Below are 17671 nucleotides of genomic sequence, written 5' to 3'. Positions count from 1 at the left end.
TAAGTGTATTACATAATAATATATCAAATACCTTTTTCAATAATATTAACTACATATATGATTCGATTACAAAACGAACTGCACGTAGCTTACTGCTATAATAAACAAGAGATAGATTTCAGGATTATGAAGTCTCTTCTTTGAAATTTTGTGTTTAGTTTTGCTAAACGCTTTTATGTTAGCTTATACGTATAAGTGCTTAATTACTTATCATGAAATTTAGACCATTTATACTAAAAAGTCGTAGAATTCATGACACTTTTTTTACACAATACATAAAATATTCATAATTTCATGTTTTTTTTGTAATTAAATCTTTTCTTATAATTATCACGCGAGTTTATTTTTCACAGTACAAATAATAGTTAAGGTTTAGGATAATATATTGAAAGCAAATAATATCGCTTTATATTAACGGACCGTTTGTGGGTGCTAACAAAGAAAACGTTTGTGATCGTTTGTTTTATAATTATTATTGATATTGTTTGCGATTATTAAATTCTTTTCTATTATTCTTGGTAATATGCGATTTTATTCCTTGTTTAATTTTAATAAAAATGATAAAAACAGCATTTTAAAATTTTGCAAGTTAACTGTTTATTTTACTAAAAATATTCTTATGTAATATAAAGCCTTATTGTTGGTTTTACCGTAACACTAGTTGATGGCTACATTTTACCCTGGATCAAAAAATAGAATCAATATTGAGTAACAATAAATTATAATCGTGGTAAACTGCTGCTAATGTGGTCAATAAGAATTGGCTTATACCGTTTCAGATATTGGTCTCAAGAAAAATGAACGTTTAGGCCAAAATTATACAATTAGTGGCCTAAGACGAACTCTACAGTGCGATATTGGAGAATGTATCGCTAGCTTAACTAATAACAAGTGTTTAGATAATGTAGATATAGATGTATGGAAACACTAGTCTAACAGGAATATGTTGCCACTGTCAATGTTCTGCTTTGTAATATATGTTATTTATTTTTATATTGCTTAAAGGTTGTATATTTATTTTTTCTATACAATGTAAATTATCCAGGCTATCAGGAAAACAACGTATCCAAAAACTGTATATTCATCACAAAATATTATCTTCATACAAAGAAATGAGTTAATTCTTAATATTATTATAAGCATCTTTAGTAATATAATAGTAAACCACATTATAAATACACAGTAATACCACCGCATCATTTAAAGAGATATTGTTTCTTGGTAGGCTTTTTTAGAATTTATCGCAAAGACTTTGTGCCTTATTTGAATTTAATTTGCTCAATTTGCATGCACCTGATAGTCTGTACATTTGTTAAAATATGTTATTTTAATTTTTATTTGAACCAAATGGATTAATTAAGTCCAATGTATCGCTTGGCTAGGATAACTTAGTATTTTATATTAATAAAATTTGCATGACACTGAACGCTTCACTGATTTTATGACGTTTATATTATGTAAAATATGTTAAACCTGGTGCATCGACCGTTATTTGATTGTTAATAACTTTATTACCAAAGATGGATATATAGTAGAAGGGTAATTGGCGGTTCTAATTTCCCATAGCTTAGTAATTATTCCGAAATGTTTTGTATCTTTTGTAATATTCGCGGAGAAAGTTGTGGAAACGAAAGTGAAATTGTGATCGATTAGGCTAAGAGTGATGGAAAAGTGTCGATATCTCAAACGTAAGATTGAAACTGCCAAAAGAGTTCTAGTTTCCTCAGAACATTGCAAATTTTTATTTCTTGTAAATACTTAAATACCATCTTCATGACATTTTAAATATCGAAGGATAGCTGTTATATCAAGAAGAATGATCACGAGTGTTAAATTATGAATAATTTGACCTATAAATATTAATTTCAAGCAAACCGTAAATGTCTCAGCTATAACAATTTTTCATACTTACGGATTCTCATTAAATTATATAACATTCTTTAAAATGTTATCACAAGCATATAATATGCTTGAAATTGTAATATTTGTATTTATTAGATTTGTTATAAGATCGGTTGAGTTTTATATAACGTTTCTATGGCAAATATGTAAGGAAAGGCATTTGACATCAAGGGATGCAGTTAAAAAGCATTCATACAAATATTATAAAATCGAAAATAAATTTTGAAATTTACGAGTGTTTTACTTAATTGCCACAATATCAAAAATACTATTTTATTTTGAAATGTTATAAACCTTGTTATCACATATGTATAATAAAAAAATATTTTGCAAATATTACGTCTGCTCTGACCCACGACCCTATTGTGCGTTTGATAACTCATTAACTGTCTTATCAAATAAATACACATACATAAACTAATTGTTTTGAAGGAGATTGGTCAGTGTGATCAGTGTATTCAAGTATAATGGAGAAATTTATAAGTATTAAAGATTTGGAAGATGCAGCAACTGCATTGCTTCCTAAAGCTGCTAGGGATTATTATAAAAGTGGAGCCACTGACGAATACACTCTAGCAGAAAACAAACGTGCCTTTCAAAGGTAAACATTACATCCATGTAGTTTTATATGGACTTCATTTAAGTGAGAAAATACTATAATATGAACGCATTCAATACATTTCCAGACTTCGAATTCGGCCAAAATGTTTCGTTGGAATTACACATTTCGATCTACAAACCACTATCTTGGGAGAGAGAGTGACCATGCCAGTTGGAATTTCTCCTACTGCAATGCAGAGAATGGCACATCCTGAAGGAGAAACTGCTAATGTCAAAGGTCTTTATATTTGTCTTTTTCCATAATTGTGTTAAAACATCTTAATATCAATTTTTTACTCTAACAAATAAAAAAAAACTCCTGACATTTTAGCTGCACAAGCCGAAGGTGTAATTTATACATTGAGCACTATTTCTACTAGTTCCATAGAAGAAGTCGCTGAGGCAGCGCCAAGTGCAATTAAATGGTTCCAGCTTTATATTTATAACGACAGGTATTTTTATATTTACAATTAACAAATTCACTCTAGGACATAGAATATTCTACACTTAGCTGCAGAGAGACGATATAATGGGGACAAAAAATTTTTCAATTAGTTATTAGGTCTACTTTTATCTAAGAATTTACATAAAATTTGTCGTTTTCAATTATGAAACTGAGACAGTTTAAGTGCAGTTTTAGTTTTAGACCATAGTATTTATGTCAGTTACATTATAAAAAAAATTATAATAATAAAATTTCTAACGCTATTTCTGCATATACTCACTGCTTCCAATACTCATATTCTTATGGCTTTCATTTTTAACTTTTCCAGAGAAATCACGAAAAAACTTGTTTTAAGAGCTGAGAAAGCAGGATTTAAAGCAATTGCTCTAACCGTAGACACACCTATTTTCGGTTTAAGAAGGGCAGATGTAAGGAACAAATTTACCCTACCGCGTCATTTGAAGTAAGATTTATTTTTATATAAATAAATATACCTAGTAGTAAAATATAAGATTGGAAGAATATTTATTGAAATCCGACATTGCATTTTTTATAGATTAGCGAACTTTGATGGTCACTTATCGACGAAAATTCACAGCACTGCCGATGGCAGTGGTTTAAATAACTATGTCAACAATCTATTCGATAAAACACTAACATGGGACGAAGTTAAATGGTTGAAGAGGTAAAAAATGTTACTTTTCTATTTTTTTTATAATGACTGACTAAAGTTATTTATCATGAGAACTGTAATCATTCCAGCATTACAAAGCTCCCTATAGTAGCTAAAGGAATATTGCGCGGTGACGATGCAATAAAAGCTGTTGAAGCCGGCTGCTCGGGTATTTTAGTGTCAAACCATGGCGCCAGGCAACTTGACGGAGTGCCACCAACGGTATTTATTTGTTTAGATTAACGTAGAACAGCACAATTAAAAATGTCCATAATTTTAAATAGGTAGTTTAAAAGTGCACTATATGAAGCCGTATAATATTATATTAAAAGTTAAAATAGTGTTTTTATTTTTTAGATCGAAGCCTTGCCTGAAATAGTTGAAGCCGTTAGAAACTACAACGTAGAAGTATATCTAGACGGTGGCGTCTCAAGTGGGACGGACGTTTATAAAGCATTAGCTCTTGGCGCGAAAATGGTATAATTCTACTTCTATTACTTATTAAAGTTTTACAATGTACCTAAACAATAATAAACAATTTATTTATTTGTATTTAGGTGTTTGTCGGTCGTCCAGCTTTATGGGGACTTACTGTTGGAGGACAAGAGGGCGTTCAAAAGATGCTGAGTATTCTGCGCAAAGAATTAGAATTCACACTGCAAATAGCAGGTAAGGCATGCATTTGAGAATTCTGAACGTCATTGTAGTCAAAATTAATTAAAATTGAATTCTGTCTATTTTTTTTTTTACCAATGATCAATTAAATGTAGTAAGGCATTTTGAAGCACTCTCTTCTCGACAATCTGAGTTTGATAAATTTGATACTAAAAACTTAAGTAGTTAATAAAGAAGTGATAAAAAGATATAACTCATAAAGTATAGTACATGATGTGATAGTAGTTAATATTATAGGTTATCGACATGGCATAACCCTGTTTGATTCAAGGTGAAAAACGAATTGTTATCTCGGTCTCGTGCTTCCTAATAATAGTCGCATAATTATTTATTAACTTATGGGCTAGCTGTCCCTAGCGATTTTAACCGTATTTTCGCTCCTATTGGTCTTAGCACAGCCTTGCTCGATAAGCTAACACTGACAACATTTTAGCGCACATTCAACCAAACAAACCAATAAACAATCTCTTCAGTTTTATAATATTAGTATAGATTTCTTATTTATAAATACTTTATTGCACTTAAATATAACAAAACAAGAAATACAAACTCTTAAATATAACTTACACTAAGTACAATTCGCGGTCTTATCGCTGCGATTTCTTCCAGACAACCTTTGCACTGTGTTTCATTAGATCAAAAAAATTTCCCTGTGCTGTAGTGCGTGGTTTTTTTATGAGTGATAGGCCTTATTACGAGCAATAATTCTATGCTAGTGACAAGCCGCACTTTTGCGTTTTTAGGGAGAAAAAAAATAAAAATGAAAATCTGAAAAAAAAAATATTTCTCGGTATTCGGAGGTAGTTTTCCATAAATTAAAACTGGATAATATGCGCCCAAAGATGCTTTATAAGTCTATATTTATTTAAAATAAATATCTTAGACAGTTACGATTTCAGAATATATTTCTATATTTTTCATGAAAAATTCATCTAAAGTTTGCCATTTTTTCAAAAAAAAAGTATAAGAAATTGACACGTGGGTGTTCTACTCTTACATTTTAAATACATCCCTTGATCGATAAATACAATAAACAGCACAGGGAATTTTTTTTGATCTAATGAAACACAGTGCTTTGGTACAATAGAGGAATAAATACATAATTTCTTAGTTATATTGAAAGAGAAAATAATATGTAAAATTGTTACAGGAACACCAACAGTTCATGAAATCACAAGGGACATGGTTCGTCATGAATCCACTTACAGCAGACTATGAAAGTGAATATTATATTTTAGTTACTTAAGGACATGGACTTCCCAACCTGGTTGGGGAGAATAAGAATACTTTCCATTATTTATATAATTTATTTATATTTCTTAGAGCCTCATCGTTTGTTAATAAGCTTACGATATAGACTGTATAATAGAGAAGGCGTCATATATTTCTCGTTTGGCCAAAATGTCCTTGAAATTTTCTGAAAAGAAATACAATATTATGAATGTTGAAATTTTTTAATAAAGTTATTATTTCATAATTATCTGTTTTTTATTTTTTATTATCACTATCTAACCTTAAAGTCGCATCCAAATAGGTTTATTCCAAGTTTCAGCTTTTTAACAGTGTCTTTTAGGCGTGGGTCCAATAACATTTTTTCTTTTAAATCAAGTGTATTGTTACATGAACTGCATTGTGTCAATTTTGATAGACCTTTTCCATACTCAACTGTTTCGAGACCACTACGTTCTGCAGCAAAGAAATTGTCCCTCTTTTGCATATAATTTGTAAAACTGTAACTACACGTGTCATTATGAAAATTATTAATTTCATTCACTTCATCTTCGTTGCTTTTCTTATAAGAATTTAAATTGAATACACTTTTAAAGCTTTTTATGATCGTTGTACAAGACTGATTAACGACGTCTAAGAACTTAGAACTTAAGGAGCGATTTCTCATTTTACTCATATTGCGTGGATTGCCGCGAGTATACTTTTTAGTACGTTTACGAAAAGTAGGGTGGCTTTGTTGCAGTGATGTCGATTCCGTTACGTTTTCTTGCGAAGAATGATAATATTTCCTTTTCGGTGTTGAAGCATGAACAGGGTTAAAATCTATTTCGTTTTCATTTGTGAGGATACTGCTATTAACTAAATAATTTGGAACTGTTGTCGTATTTGTTGCTCGACTTACGTAGTTACTATTTCTATAACTGTTTATAATTTTACTTGTACCACAACTATTTATTTGTGTATCAACAGACTGTTGAACGTTCTGTCGTAAAGAAGTTTTATTTGAATTTAAAAGAAATGAAAATGATAGATCTTCCTGATTTTTTGACGTGATCTTCCTGAACGTTTTTGGAGGCAACTTTTTTAAATGACTCTTCCTATTTAATATAGTTTTTCTAAATGACGGTTCGCTTCCTGATTGCTTATTCGTATTTTTAGTATACAGTAGTGGTTTTTCTTTATCTTCCTGAATTTTGTTATTTTTATTGAAATGAAAATTCCTTACTTCTTGAAAAATATTTTGGAACAAATTTTGCGTTTCATCTCCTTCATTTCCAATCTCAGTATGAACATTTTCTAATTCGGTTTTTTGTCCTTCGCAAAGAACAATTCCACGGTTTCCTAAAACTACACATCAGAATGAAATCTTAAAAACATTGAAAACTTTAATTGAATAATGATTAATTAGTAATGACTTACCTCTTTCACAGGAGTAAAAAATAATGGTTTTCCATTGTATAACCTACAAAAAATATAAACCAATATACTTAAATGTTTTCTTGTTTTAGATAAAGCTTTATCAAAACTTTTGATTTATACCTGTGGACAACATCCATGTGAGAGAGTCAAATTGCGTAATTCTTGAAAAACTTGTTTAGCTTGCAATATATATTCAATACAATCATCTTCCAGATTTTCTATTACCGTGTTTAATAATTCCAAACAAGACAAATCTTGTATCATGTCTCTGATTAAAAAAAAGTGATATTAGTTGATTCGGATAGCCTTGTGGCTGGTTTGGTCAATGCATTCATACGAATTATTTACTCTGCACTGTGTGATTAATTATTATGAGGTAAGCCTGACTGAAGGTGACTGAAGATCGAACGCGTGTAAAAAATTAATAGTTTTTCAATGAGTGTAAAACTTTTATAAATTGTTATTTGCATTTGCCGCCCTTGCCGTCCTGTATCTCTACTTATTAATTAGCCCTTGTGCTCTACCCTTGACCGTTGCCCCAAGTTGCTGCCCGCAAACATTTTATTTGATCTGCCTAACTATTATTAATTGGTTGGTTAACATAAACTAAGGGCTGATATATTATGGAATGAAAATTATTTGGATTTTAATCAATAAAAAAATAGTTTAACCTATGGTTAAACCTATGGACCTATGGTCTTTAAAAGTATACGGTCTACTCGTTCTTTCTCAAACGAGTCAGAATAGATAGATAAATAAATACCTTAATAAGGTAAGAAGATTTATTGATTGAAGAAGAGAGATTATAGGTAGGTATACAGTGGTGGACGTTTAATTAGAAACACGTAACACGATGAAGTAGTCATCAAATTTATTTAACATTTACGTATTAACGTACCTATTAGAGATTAAGTATTATTTCGTATGTAATAGAACACCCGGCGTTTATCTAGTTTTATAAGAAATTGCTTAATTTTAAACAAACATAAGCATAAATTAATAAAATTAAACAACTTGTGGTTTTTCATGGTCGAGCTTTTTTAGGCACTTAATCATAAGTACCATGCTCTTTTAAATAAACGGTAGCATTGAATATATTTTTATCGAACACTCTAAATGATTTGATTTTTTCCTGTAACTCCAGTTTTTGTTAAAATGTAAACTTAAAATTATTTTTCTTGTTGATGGGCCACAAATCTTACTTTTACCCATTTATACTGCAAAGCAAATTAATTTTCAGAAACTTTTAAATGGAATGTTTAAAGTACGGGGCAAATATTTGTAGAAGAAAAAAATATTGGCGGCATTTCAACAGGTTTTTGACTTTGGAACACTCGAACCATGCTGTTTCTAATTTGTTGTCCAGACTGAAAATACTCGGAAATCAGACTTCACTTAAAGTTGTCTAATTTTATTAATTTAACACGTTCGCTGCATTACGAGATCTATTAGATCCCTTGCAGGACTTTTGTTTTGTGCGTTGAATATAATCGTGTTTTTTCACTCCTTGCGGGAGGATCTAACTTGTAAAGTTCTTTAAGTATGAGTAGGACAAATATACATATTTGCTTCCTACTTAAAGCTGAGTTCAATTACATTAAAAAATAAATTAGAGATGGATTAGGTTCCTAACGCACAGTACTGCAATTATATTCATTCCTTGCGATAGGAGATATGTCGGTACTCGTGGTATTGTAGGCCTCGTAGACGCAAGAGAGGGAGGGTAGGCGGCGCGGGCGCTGCGCGATTCGGTTTAGTGTTGTCCTAGCATCGATGTGGGAGCACGCTCGTTTTGGAAATAATACTCGCGTATCTAGGTGTTGATAATTTTTTATAAACAATGATTTCTTTTAAAAGAAAAAAGTGTAAAAAATCTATTTATTTTGGTGAGATTTCTGACAAACTCAAATATTTATTTATTCAATTAGACTTCTTCTACAAGCACTTTTGAAACGTAATTACATATTTTTAACATTTACCACCGATTCGGAAAGCAGTATCTACGGAGAAGAACAAAAAATCAAAGCCGGATTATACTGCTGCATCGTCCAGTATAATAAAAATTTTGGAAAATGTTCGGAAAACGAATTGTTACCATATGCGCGCAATCAATGTGCTTACCATGTTTTAATGAAAAACACTTTTCATAATTAAAAAAACTATTTCAATCGACTACTGACATTCCCATCACTACTTACTACACATATTGAACTATCTTCGGTTGCGGTACGAGATACAATCGATATCTAATTTTTTTTTGGTATTTGTAGTTTATTCAAATGTCATAACTGCGTGCGAACCTAGCAAAATATAAAACAATAGACTATCTTTCATCCACAAAAACTTCGAAGTATATGTCATTGTTTTCTGGAAGATATAAATTATTTTCAAAACTGTATCTTTAGGAGACTGATTAGGTCTCAAACGCACCAATGGGTTGGTAAGTTTCGAGATCTTTTAGGTCTCCAAAGCACCAGCTGAAAGTTCTTTGATAATGATGGCGCAGTGAACGTGTTAAGCTAACATTTGATTAAAATTAAGCAATTTATTATAAAACTAGATAAACGGGTGTTCTATTACCTACATCTATACATATTATAATAAATCTGTAGAAGGGTCAATTCTGTACATTGAAAATATTGAAAAAATAAATAACAGGGGGTGTTACTGGATCGATACCAAACCTAAATATGTGATTAAAAAATTTTTTGTCTGTCTGTCTGTCTGTCTGTCTGTATGTGAAGGCATCACGTGAAAACTAACGGTTCGATTTCGATGAAACTTGGTATAATTATACCTTATTATCCTGGGCATAAAATAGGATACTTTTTATCCCGGAAAAATACGTAAAAAAAATAAATCTTAATTTTTCTTAATTTTTCCGCGCGGACGGAGTCGCGGGCGGAAGCTAGTATGAAATAATAATGCTTAATCTCTAATACGTTAATACACTAGTAAATAAGTTTGATGACTACTTCATCCTGTTACGTGTTTCTAATTAAACGTCCACCACTGTATGTATATTTACTAATAATCAAATATCTACATGCACAAATATCAAACCTGGTAAATATCGACATTCCATCGTTAATGTGGAACAATTTATTATTTTGCTGGTGGTTCGTTATTAAACTTTGTAGAACATTAACGACGTTTGTATCGCCGCGCTGAATTTTTTGAACGCACTAGAAGAAAATATTTCATTGTTCTAAAGTTCGAAATATAAAAATGCGTAACTAAAATGTGGAAAAGTAAAATTAAAATTAATGCGCGGCTATATATTATACTTCTCACGAAAGCATATCTGGAATGCAAAGTAATGAACTAACTTTGTTAAACCTAGGGCTAGGTTCATAAAGGAATAGCGATCGATGAATTCAACACAGAAAATATACCTGAGTAAAGATGAAGCTACCTATTAGCAAAACATTTTTTAATCGGTCTATTTGTGGAGTTGTTGTTTGAATTAAACACGAATTAAATCTTAAAACAAAAAACAATGAAATCCATCCTCTTTAAAATAAGTATTAAGTAGGCATCTATAGATAAACGTCGTGTCGAATAATATAAACATTATATTGTAAAATATTGCATAATATCCAACAATTACATAAATATAAGTAACGTTTATAAACATACCCATGGAATGAGATGCGCACAATAACTCTGGTTGATATTAGAGCCGCGACACACTTCCGCGAGGCTGCGGCACAACGCCCGCCACGTATCCTGGTGCTTTGTGTATTTTATTTATTTATTTTACCGACATTATTGCACAATTTACACTTTATTGCACACATATAAGAAATACTAAATAAAATGAAATGAAATAATAAATACAAATACAGAAAGAATATAAAATAGAGAAAGACATAATATACAAACGGCGGCCTTATCGCTAGGAAGCGATCTCTTCCAGGCTACCATATCTAGGTAGGTGCGTAAGGAGAGATTTTGATTTGTATTATACATTTAAAAATTAAACAGATAACGGTCTAACGGATTTTAGACTAAATTTATTCATTGTATTATTCAATGCAATGTTTCGAAAACTTCACTGTTAGTACCTAGTCAAGAGACATCAGACAGTCTTCCAGAATAGATACCTATAATATACCTACTACCTAGTCTATACCTTAATAAGCTAGATATGAAATTAATTAAGCATCATTAAAGGAGGTTCCTAAATCCTATCTATTATTCCGCATAAAAAAATTGCATAGAGTTAAAATTAGCGCTAATTTTTCAACTTCATTCATAAACGTCCAGAAGATATTATATGTGAGTAAAGCAAAGCAAAAGGCCACACTTAATTTTAAAATAAATAACAAAACAAGGCAAATACCTAAGAAACAGGATCATTATGCGAATTCCAGTGAACTCAATATGATAACACCGTGGACATCCAAGAAGGAACGTATCAACATGAACAATACGTAATTGATGAAACAAAGGGATATTAATTTAATGGTTATACGGTATCGGACCACCACCGGACCACCAGGCAGGAGGATATCTCGGGTATATAAGCAATTCACAAGTGAACTCGTCATTCTCACACCAGCTCTCTATAGTTAAGGTCGTAGATTAAGTAAAAATTGTAATTTGTTTAAATAAATTATTTTTTTTAAAAGTAATCTCGACCGAGTTATTTTTACTGGCGCCCAACTTAGGGGCTTAACGAGTGAATTAAAGTAAAACATCGTTATTACGAAAAAGTTCACGAAATCTTTCAAGGTTGAAAGTTAAGCAACCCAAAAATAAATTAGTGAAAATACAAGTTCGAGGGAAGATATGAGAAAGGAGGTCATCGTTGGATTTGTGCTGTAAGTACCGTTGCATAATCCTTTCACCATTCCTTTCCACTTGAAACCCCCGACTTTTATATATAACTATAGGGATACGGGAGAGAATCACTCTTCTTCTGAAAGTGAGAGCAGTCTTAGTGATTTGTGTTATTCAAATTGCTCTAGTAATCCAACTGTCATAGACAATATGGATCCAAAAACTTTGTTATCGTTCGTTCCCACATATGATGGTGACGCATTTAATTTGTACAATTTTATAAACTGTGCCAAACATTGGTTACAAATCGCGGGTGGGGACACACCACCAAACGTTATGTTATTGTTGAGTAAGCTAGAATCTAAGGCCGCCATGACTATTTCAATGGTAGACCATGATTTCAAATGGAAAAATATAGAATTAACCTTAAAGAAAGAATGTGGAGATAATAGGGAGTTTAATACATTATTAATTGAATTATCGAATGTTAAGAGAAAAGGTAGTTATAAGGATTTAATTTTTGAATTAAAACAAAAGTTATTTTTTATTAGAAGTAAGTTGTTAGACAAATATACCGAGAAAACGTTAGTCGACGAAGTTATGGAACCGTATATTAATACCGCGCAAAATGCGTTAAGGAACAGTTTACCTTATCATGATCAAATTTACGTATCAAACTGTGGTTTTGAGGAAACGGCCGCCCGAATTCTACAATTAGAAGCTGAGGGTAGGTTTGACAATATTAAACAAAAGTTTTCGAGTATTTTACCGCCGCCGCGAATTGTTCAGCAGGGTTATTCACAACATAAACCAAATTTTACAAACCAAAAGCATAGTTATCCTAATTATCTACAAAATCCGAGGATAAATTATAATAATAACAATTATAATCACAATCATAATCAAAGTAATAACAATAACTTCCATCAAAAATACCCATGGAAGCCTAATCCAAATAATGTGTTTAATAAGCCACAGAATAGTTATTTTAAGCGTAATCAATATCGCCCAATTAATAGAAATTTAAATGAAACAGAAGACGTGTCCATGCGGACAGCGCCTCAGTTACGCCCAGGTCAAACGAATTTAGGTAAAGGGTTAGTGGCAGAGGAAGTTTTTCATAGTAATAATATAGAGGAAGCAAATTTTTACAAAAAGGCCTCTCAAAAGAAAGGGCCATAGAATTTAATTTTGTTAAGTCTTATTTACCTTATTTCGAAACGGATGATCCAAAATTAAAAGTTTTAATAGACACAGGTAGTCAGAGATCTTTTATGACGGAAAAAGCTTCGAAATATTTTAAAAGTTACTATAAGCCTGAGAAATTTTCAGTTCGTACATCTCACGGTACGTCAACTCATGTAGGTTTAATCGAAACTCCGTTCTGGTATAAGTACTTTGATACGGGTGAAGGAACAATGAAGTTTTATATATTTAATTTTAGTGATCAATATGATATTTTAATGGGTACAGATATGATTGAACAAGTTAATGCTAAAATAGATTTAAAAGAGCGTAAATTAATTTTGCCAAGTAGTGAAATTTTAATTCACCATATGACTAATGAAAATTATTCAGATATTAATAATTTATGCGAAACTTATAAGGATTTATTTACGGAAGATGTAACGAATAGCGCGACTACATCAATTAAACATAAAATAAATTTAATTAGTGATGAACCAATTTACCAACGTCCTTTTCGTTTGCCGCAAATTCAACAAGAAGAAGTTGATAAACAAATTATTAAATTATTAAATGAAAAAATAATTCAACCTTCCGAATCGCCATGGTCATCCCCAGTGCATATAGTGCCAAAGAAAATCGATCAATCAGACGTTAAGAAATGGAGAATGGTAATAGACTATAGGAGGTTAAATGAAATTACAAAATCCGATAAATTTCCATTGCCAAATATTGAAGAGTTATTTTCTAAGTTACAAGGGAATAAATATTTCTCTACTTTAGATTTAACTTCGGGTTATCACCAAATTTTAATGGATAAAGAATCTATTGAGAAAACGGCATTTAGTACGCCTAATGGGCATTATGAATTTTTGCGAATGCCATTCGGTTTAAAGAACGCTCCCGCGACATTTCAAAGAATGATGAATAATATCTTAAAAACGGAAATAAGTAGGAATATATGTTTAGTTTATTTAGATGATATAATTATATATTCAAAAAATAAGCAAGACCATATAAATAGGTTGCAGCAAGTTTTTGAAGCGTTACGTAGGGTTAATTTAAAGTTAAATAAAAATAAATGCGTATTCATGGAGGAGGAAATCGAATTTTTAGGTCATGTTCTTAATAAAGACGGACTAAAGCCAAATCAGTCAAAGATAGAGGCAATTAAGAAATTTCCGATTCCGAAAACGTTAAAAGAAGTTAGAAGTTTTTTAGGATTAATAGGTTATTATAGAAAGTTTATTCCTAATTTAAGTAAGATAGTTAAGCCTTTAACGGATGCGACTAAAAAGAACGCGATTATTAATATTAATAATAATAAGTATAAAGAAGCATTTGAGTCGTGTAAACAATTATTAATGAATGCTCCGATTTTAGCATTCCCTGATTTTAGTAAAACGTTTGTGTTAACAACTGATGCATCGGACATAGCTCTAGGTGCAGTATTAAGTCAAGAAAATCATCCGATAGCGTATGCGTCGAGAATTTTAAGCGAAACAGAAAGAAAGTATAACACTACGGAAAAAGAATTGTTAGGGATTATTTGGGCTGTTAATCAATTCAGACCCTATATTTACGGTAGGAGATTTATCTTAAGAACAGATCATAAAGCATTAATATGGTTATCTAAATTAAAAGAGCCGAATCAAAGACTAACAAGATGGAAACTTAAACTACAAGACTATGATTACAAAATTGAGCACGTCAAGGGTAAAGAAAACTACGTAGCTGACGCATTAAGTAGAATACAAATAAACCACACAAGTGTAGATTCCGTAGCAGCGCATTGTGGCGAGGAATTATCGTTAGCTAGTACACCGCGTAATAATGATACAGCAATAACCACTGAATCGAATTCTTGCTCGGACAATAGGTCGTTGAGCAACACAATACACTCTTGTCAACAAGACAGTGATACAGGTATTCCAATCATTGATAGTTACCCACCTAAACGTCTCAGACGTGTTGTGTTTGAAAGTGCTCCATATGAAAACGCGAAATTTGAAAAAGGTATGTGGTATTTTTATATTCCACCTAACAATGAGGAAGAAGTTATTAAAAGATATATCGCACACTTAAAACATAAGTGGCACTATACAAAAAAATTCATTTTTGAGTTAAGTATGCAGTCAAAAGGCATAAAACGAAACGCGCCTAACGCAAAGATCCCGGTAGCTCTAATGCGTCAAATTTTTGCTAGATGTCGCTAGTGTCACTTATGAATTTGTCACAATTTGTCCGGTCGGTAATTGATAAACCGGCACTATGCCATTTCGCGTCAAGTCTCCGGTGGAAATCCTTGTCGAGGTGAGTCAAAAACTGGCACTTTGTGTAAAGTGCCACTTATTTAATTAATTTGCTTTCGAATATTTACAGTGAGTAAATGCATAAGTGGCAGTTTGAATATAATGCCAGTTATTTAATAAGTTTAGTGTGGATTTTGTTTTATACGAAATTCAATAACGGGCATTTTCTTTAAAGAGCCATTTAATCAATAAATATGCTTTTAAATTTTCGCTGTGCGTAATTACATTAGTGTCAGTTATATTATGTTAACTTTAATTAGGACTTTGTTTTTATTCGAATTTAATAATAAAAAAGGCATTTTGTTTAAGGCTTTTTGTATTATACTATCATGGATCCGAAAAGAAGTAGATGTAGAAGTATAATAGAATTATCAACTCAGAACAATCAAAGAAAAAAAGAAAATGATGACGATGATGGATCTCAAATTACTAAGCCTGCTTCTAAAAGAAATTCCGATATTGTTGAACCGCTTTCAACAATGAGTGCGTCCGATTTGAACATCATGAGAAGTTCATCCTTTAAGCTCTTATCACAACCAAACTAACACTGACGATGGTAACTTTTTTCTCGCCTCAGACGATGACAGAACAAACTTTCCATCAAATAAAAAATGCAGGAGATCAAACTCAAACTCGTCGTCATCGTCTTCGTCGTCCAGCTCGTTCTCATCTTCGTCCTCAAGCACATCATCCAGTTCAGCTTCAGCTTTGTCTATACAAAGGCCATAACCTAACCCAACAAATTACTCAAAGTAGGTACTATAGACACACGTGATAATTTCGACCCTTCTAATCCGGATGACGAAACAGAGAACCCAAAATGTAAAGTAAAAGGAATGACCAAATGCAAAAATTGATGACATTTCCTTCACTCAGATTGTTGAAGTTTCTAATAATCATCAAATAAGTGATCATCTTCCTGCTGATTCGAATCTTAAAAATAGTCTTGCTCCGAATGATAGTTATCTTGTCGCCTCTTCCAACCCTGCTGATAACGTCGAAATCATACATTTTAATACAAATGACACAGGAACGATGAACGATACTGCAAAAGAAGCTCCAACTCAGCCAGTTGATGCAATTACAAGAAAACGAAAAAGAATAAGATCGTTACATACTACAAATATTGTGAAGATACTAATAAATACAGGCAAAAATATGTTTCAAACTCAAAACGTTTTTCCAGCTAAAATGATTAAGCAACCTTGTGGAAGTACATGTCGTCTGAAAATCGCAGATAGAATTTCTGAAGAGTCACGAAAACTTATTTTTAACTTAACAGAGATAAAGCCCAGATATAAAATATATAAAAAGATTAAGGGCCGATTTTTCAATGCCCAGATAAACAGTCTAATAACTAGGTACCCCTCGAATAGATTTATTCGTTTGCTTATCTAACTCATAACGGCTCGCCTATTTTTCAATCGTGATTTATTTGATGAATAACTATCTGACCAATTAATATTTCCATATTGGCAGCTCTGCTTTTGGAGTGGTGAAACAAACATATTAAATTAGTCAGGTTAGAGCGGGATAGAGTCAACTTGCAATATGTCAACAACCGTCATTATGACTCACGTCAGGAGTGCATTTTAAGTTTATCTTGTGTTCTATGATTGTTGATTATTGTTTTGATTCGAGTAAAGAGTTTTGATTAAATTTGTGTTAAAATTTCAGATTTTAAAATTTATATATTTCGATGGAAACGACATAAAGGCAGCGCCCGGCAAATTTTCAATGGCATGATCATCAGTACTATCAAAAACATCAATTTCAATATGATTTTAATTGATAATTATTTTATAGAAAGAGGCTTTATTGTAAAAATTCTACGCTCTATGTTATTACATACGAAAATATCCCAAATTTGACGCGTCAGTTGTCAACTCAAACGTCTAATCGTCGAATAGCACGCTATCTGGCCGTTGGAGCAGCAGATAGATTTATTCCTCAAATAACGTAGTTATTCGATAGATAAGTCCTATTCGTCTATTGAAAAATTGAATATTTTGTTAACTGAAGAATAAAGTCTATCTAGCTGTTTATCTGGGCATTGAAAAATCGGCCCTAACTCTAATAGAAAACCGAAGAAGGTTAACGAAGTTACTGCAAGATTTTTACTGACCCGTGATAATTAAACCTTTGATACGCTGATTTTTACGTAACTTTAACAGTTCCTACTTGGAAAGAATTTGACCTTAGCAAATTAATTGAAATACCTCTAATAACTGTACTGATTAGTAAGTAGTAAGAACAAGATTTTAATGTTAATGTTATTTATGACAATACTTTTATCTAGATTCAAACAGACTTTGTGTTTGTGTTTTAATTATGAATATGTGTGGTAATTTTGACCGAAAACTATGAGCATGTGCCAAATAAATATAATTCTTTATTATTTTAGTAATTCTACTGTTTTATTTCTGTCTTTGTTATTATTACAAT

The 17671-nt window shown here is 31.6% G+C and overlaps 2 protein-coding genes across 2 annotated transcripts; one reads left to right on the top strand and one right to left on the bottom strand.

Annotated features, from left to right (window-relative positions):
• The first annotated feature begins 2333 nt into the window (after positions 1-2333).
• On the top strand, positions 2334-5773 carry LOC123704776 (hydroxyacid oxidase 1). Its single transcript, XM_045653277.1, has 9 exons — positions 2334-2503; positions 2589-2740; positions 2834-2954; positions 3276-3410; positions 3504-3632; positions 3710-3842; positions 3978-4097; positions 4178-4289; positions 5446-5773. The coding sequence occupies exons 1-9, from the start codon at positions 2370-2372 to the stop codon at positions 5511-5513; spliced, it is 1104 nt and encodes a 367-aa protein (XP_045509233.1). The 5' UTR covers positions 2334-2369; the 3' UTR covers positions 5514-5773.
• A 103-nt stretch (positions 5774-5876) lies between these two features.
• On the bottom strand, positions 5877-10035 carry LOC123704795. Its single transcript, XM_045653298.1, has 5 exons — positions 10008-10035; positions 7065-7212; positions 6945-6987; positions 6751-6872; positions 5877-5981 (listed from the first exon to the last, which is right to left on the bottom strand). The coding sequence occupies exons 1-5, from the start codon at positions 10022-10024 to the stop codon at positions 5931-5933; spliced, it is 381 nt and encodes a 126-aa protein (XP_045509254.1). The 5' UTR covers positions 10025-10035; the 3' UTR covers positions 5877-5930.
• Positions 10036-17671: the final 7636 nt, after the last annotated feature.

Source organism: Colias croceus, chromosome 2, assembly GCF_905220415.1.
Source record: "Colias croceus chromosome 2, ilColCroc2.1".
In the NCBI taxonomy this organism is placed as follows: domain Eukaryota; kingdom Metazoa; phylum Arthropoda; class Insecta; order Lepidoptera; family Pieridae; genus Colias; species Colias croceus.
Note: the sequence above shows the minus strand (reverse complement) of the source record. Positions and strands in the feature narration are given on the sequence as shown.

Bases quoted from the DNA above. Each gene is read 5' to 3' on its own strand.
- LOC123704776 (XM_045653277.1), top strand. From the start codon at position 2,370: ATGGAGAAATTTATAAGTATTAAAGATTTGGAAGATGCAGCAACTGCA. The intron at 2,955-3,275 runs GTATTTTTATAT...TAACTTTTCCAG, and splicing joins CTTTATATTTATAACGACAG to AGAAATCACGAAAAAACTTG. The intron at 4,290-5,445 runs GTAAGGCATGCA...AAATTGTTACAG, and splicing joins ATTCACACTGCAAATAGCAG to GAACACCAACAGTTCATGAA.
- LOC123704795 (XM_045653298.1), bottom strand. The intron at 6,988-7,064 runs GTATAAATCAAA...TATTTTTTGTAG, and splicing joins CACATGGATGTTGTCCACAG to GTTATACAATGGAAAACCAT. The intron at 6,873-6,944 runs GTAAGTCATTAC...TCTGATGTGTAG, and splicing joins TTTTTACTCCTGTGAAAGAG to TTTTAGGAAACCGTGGAATT.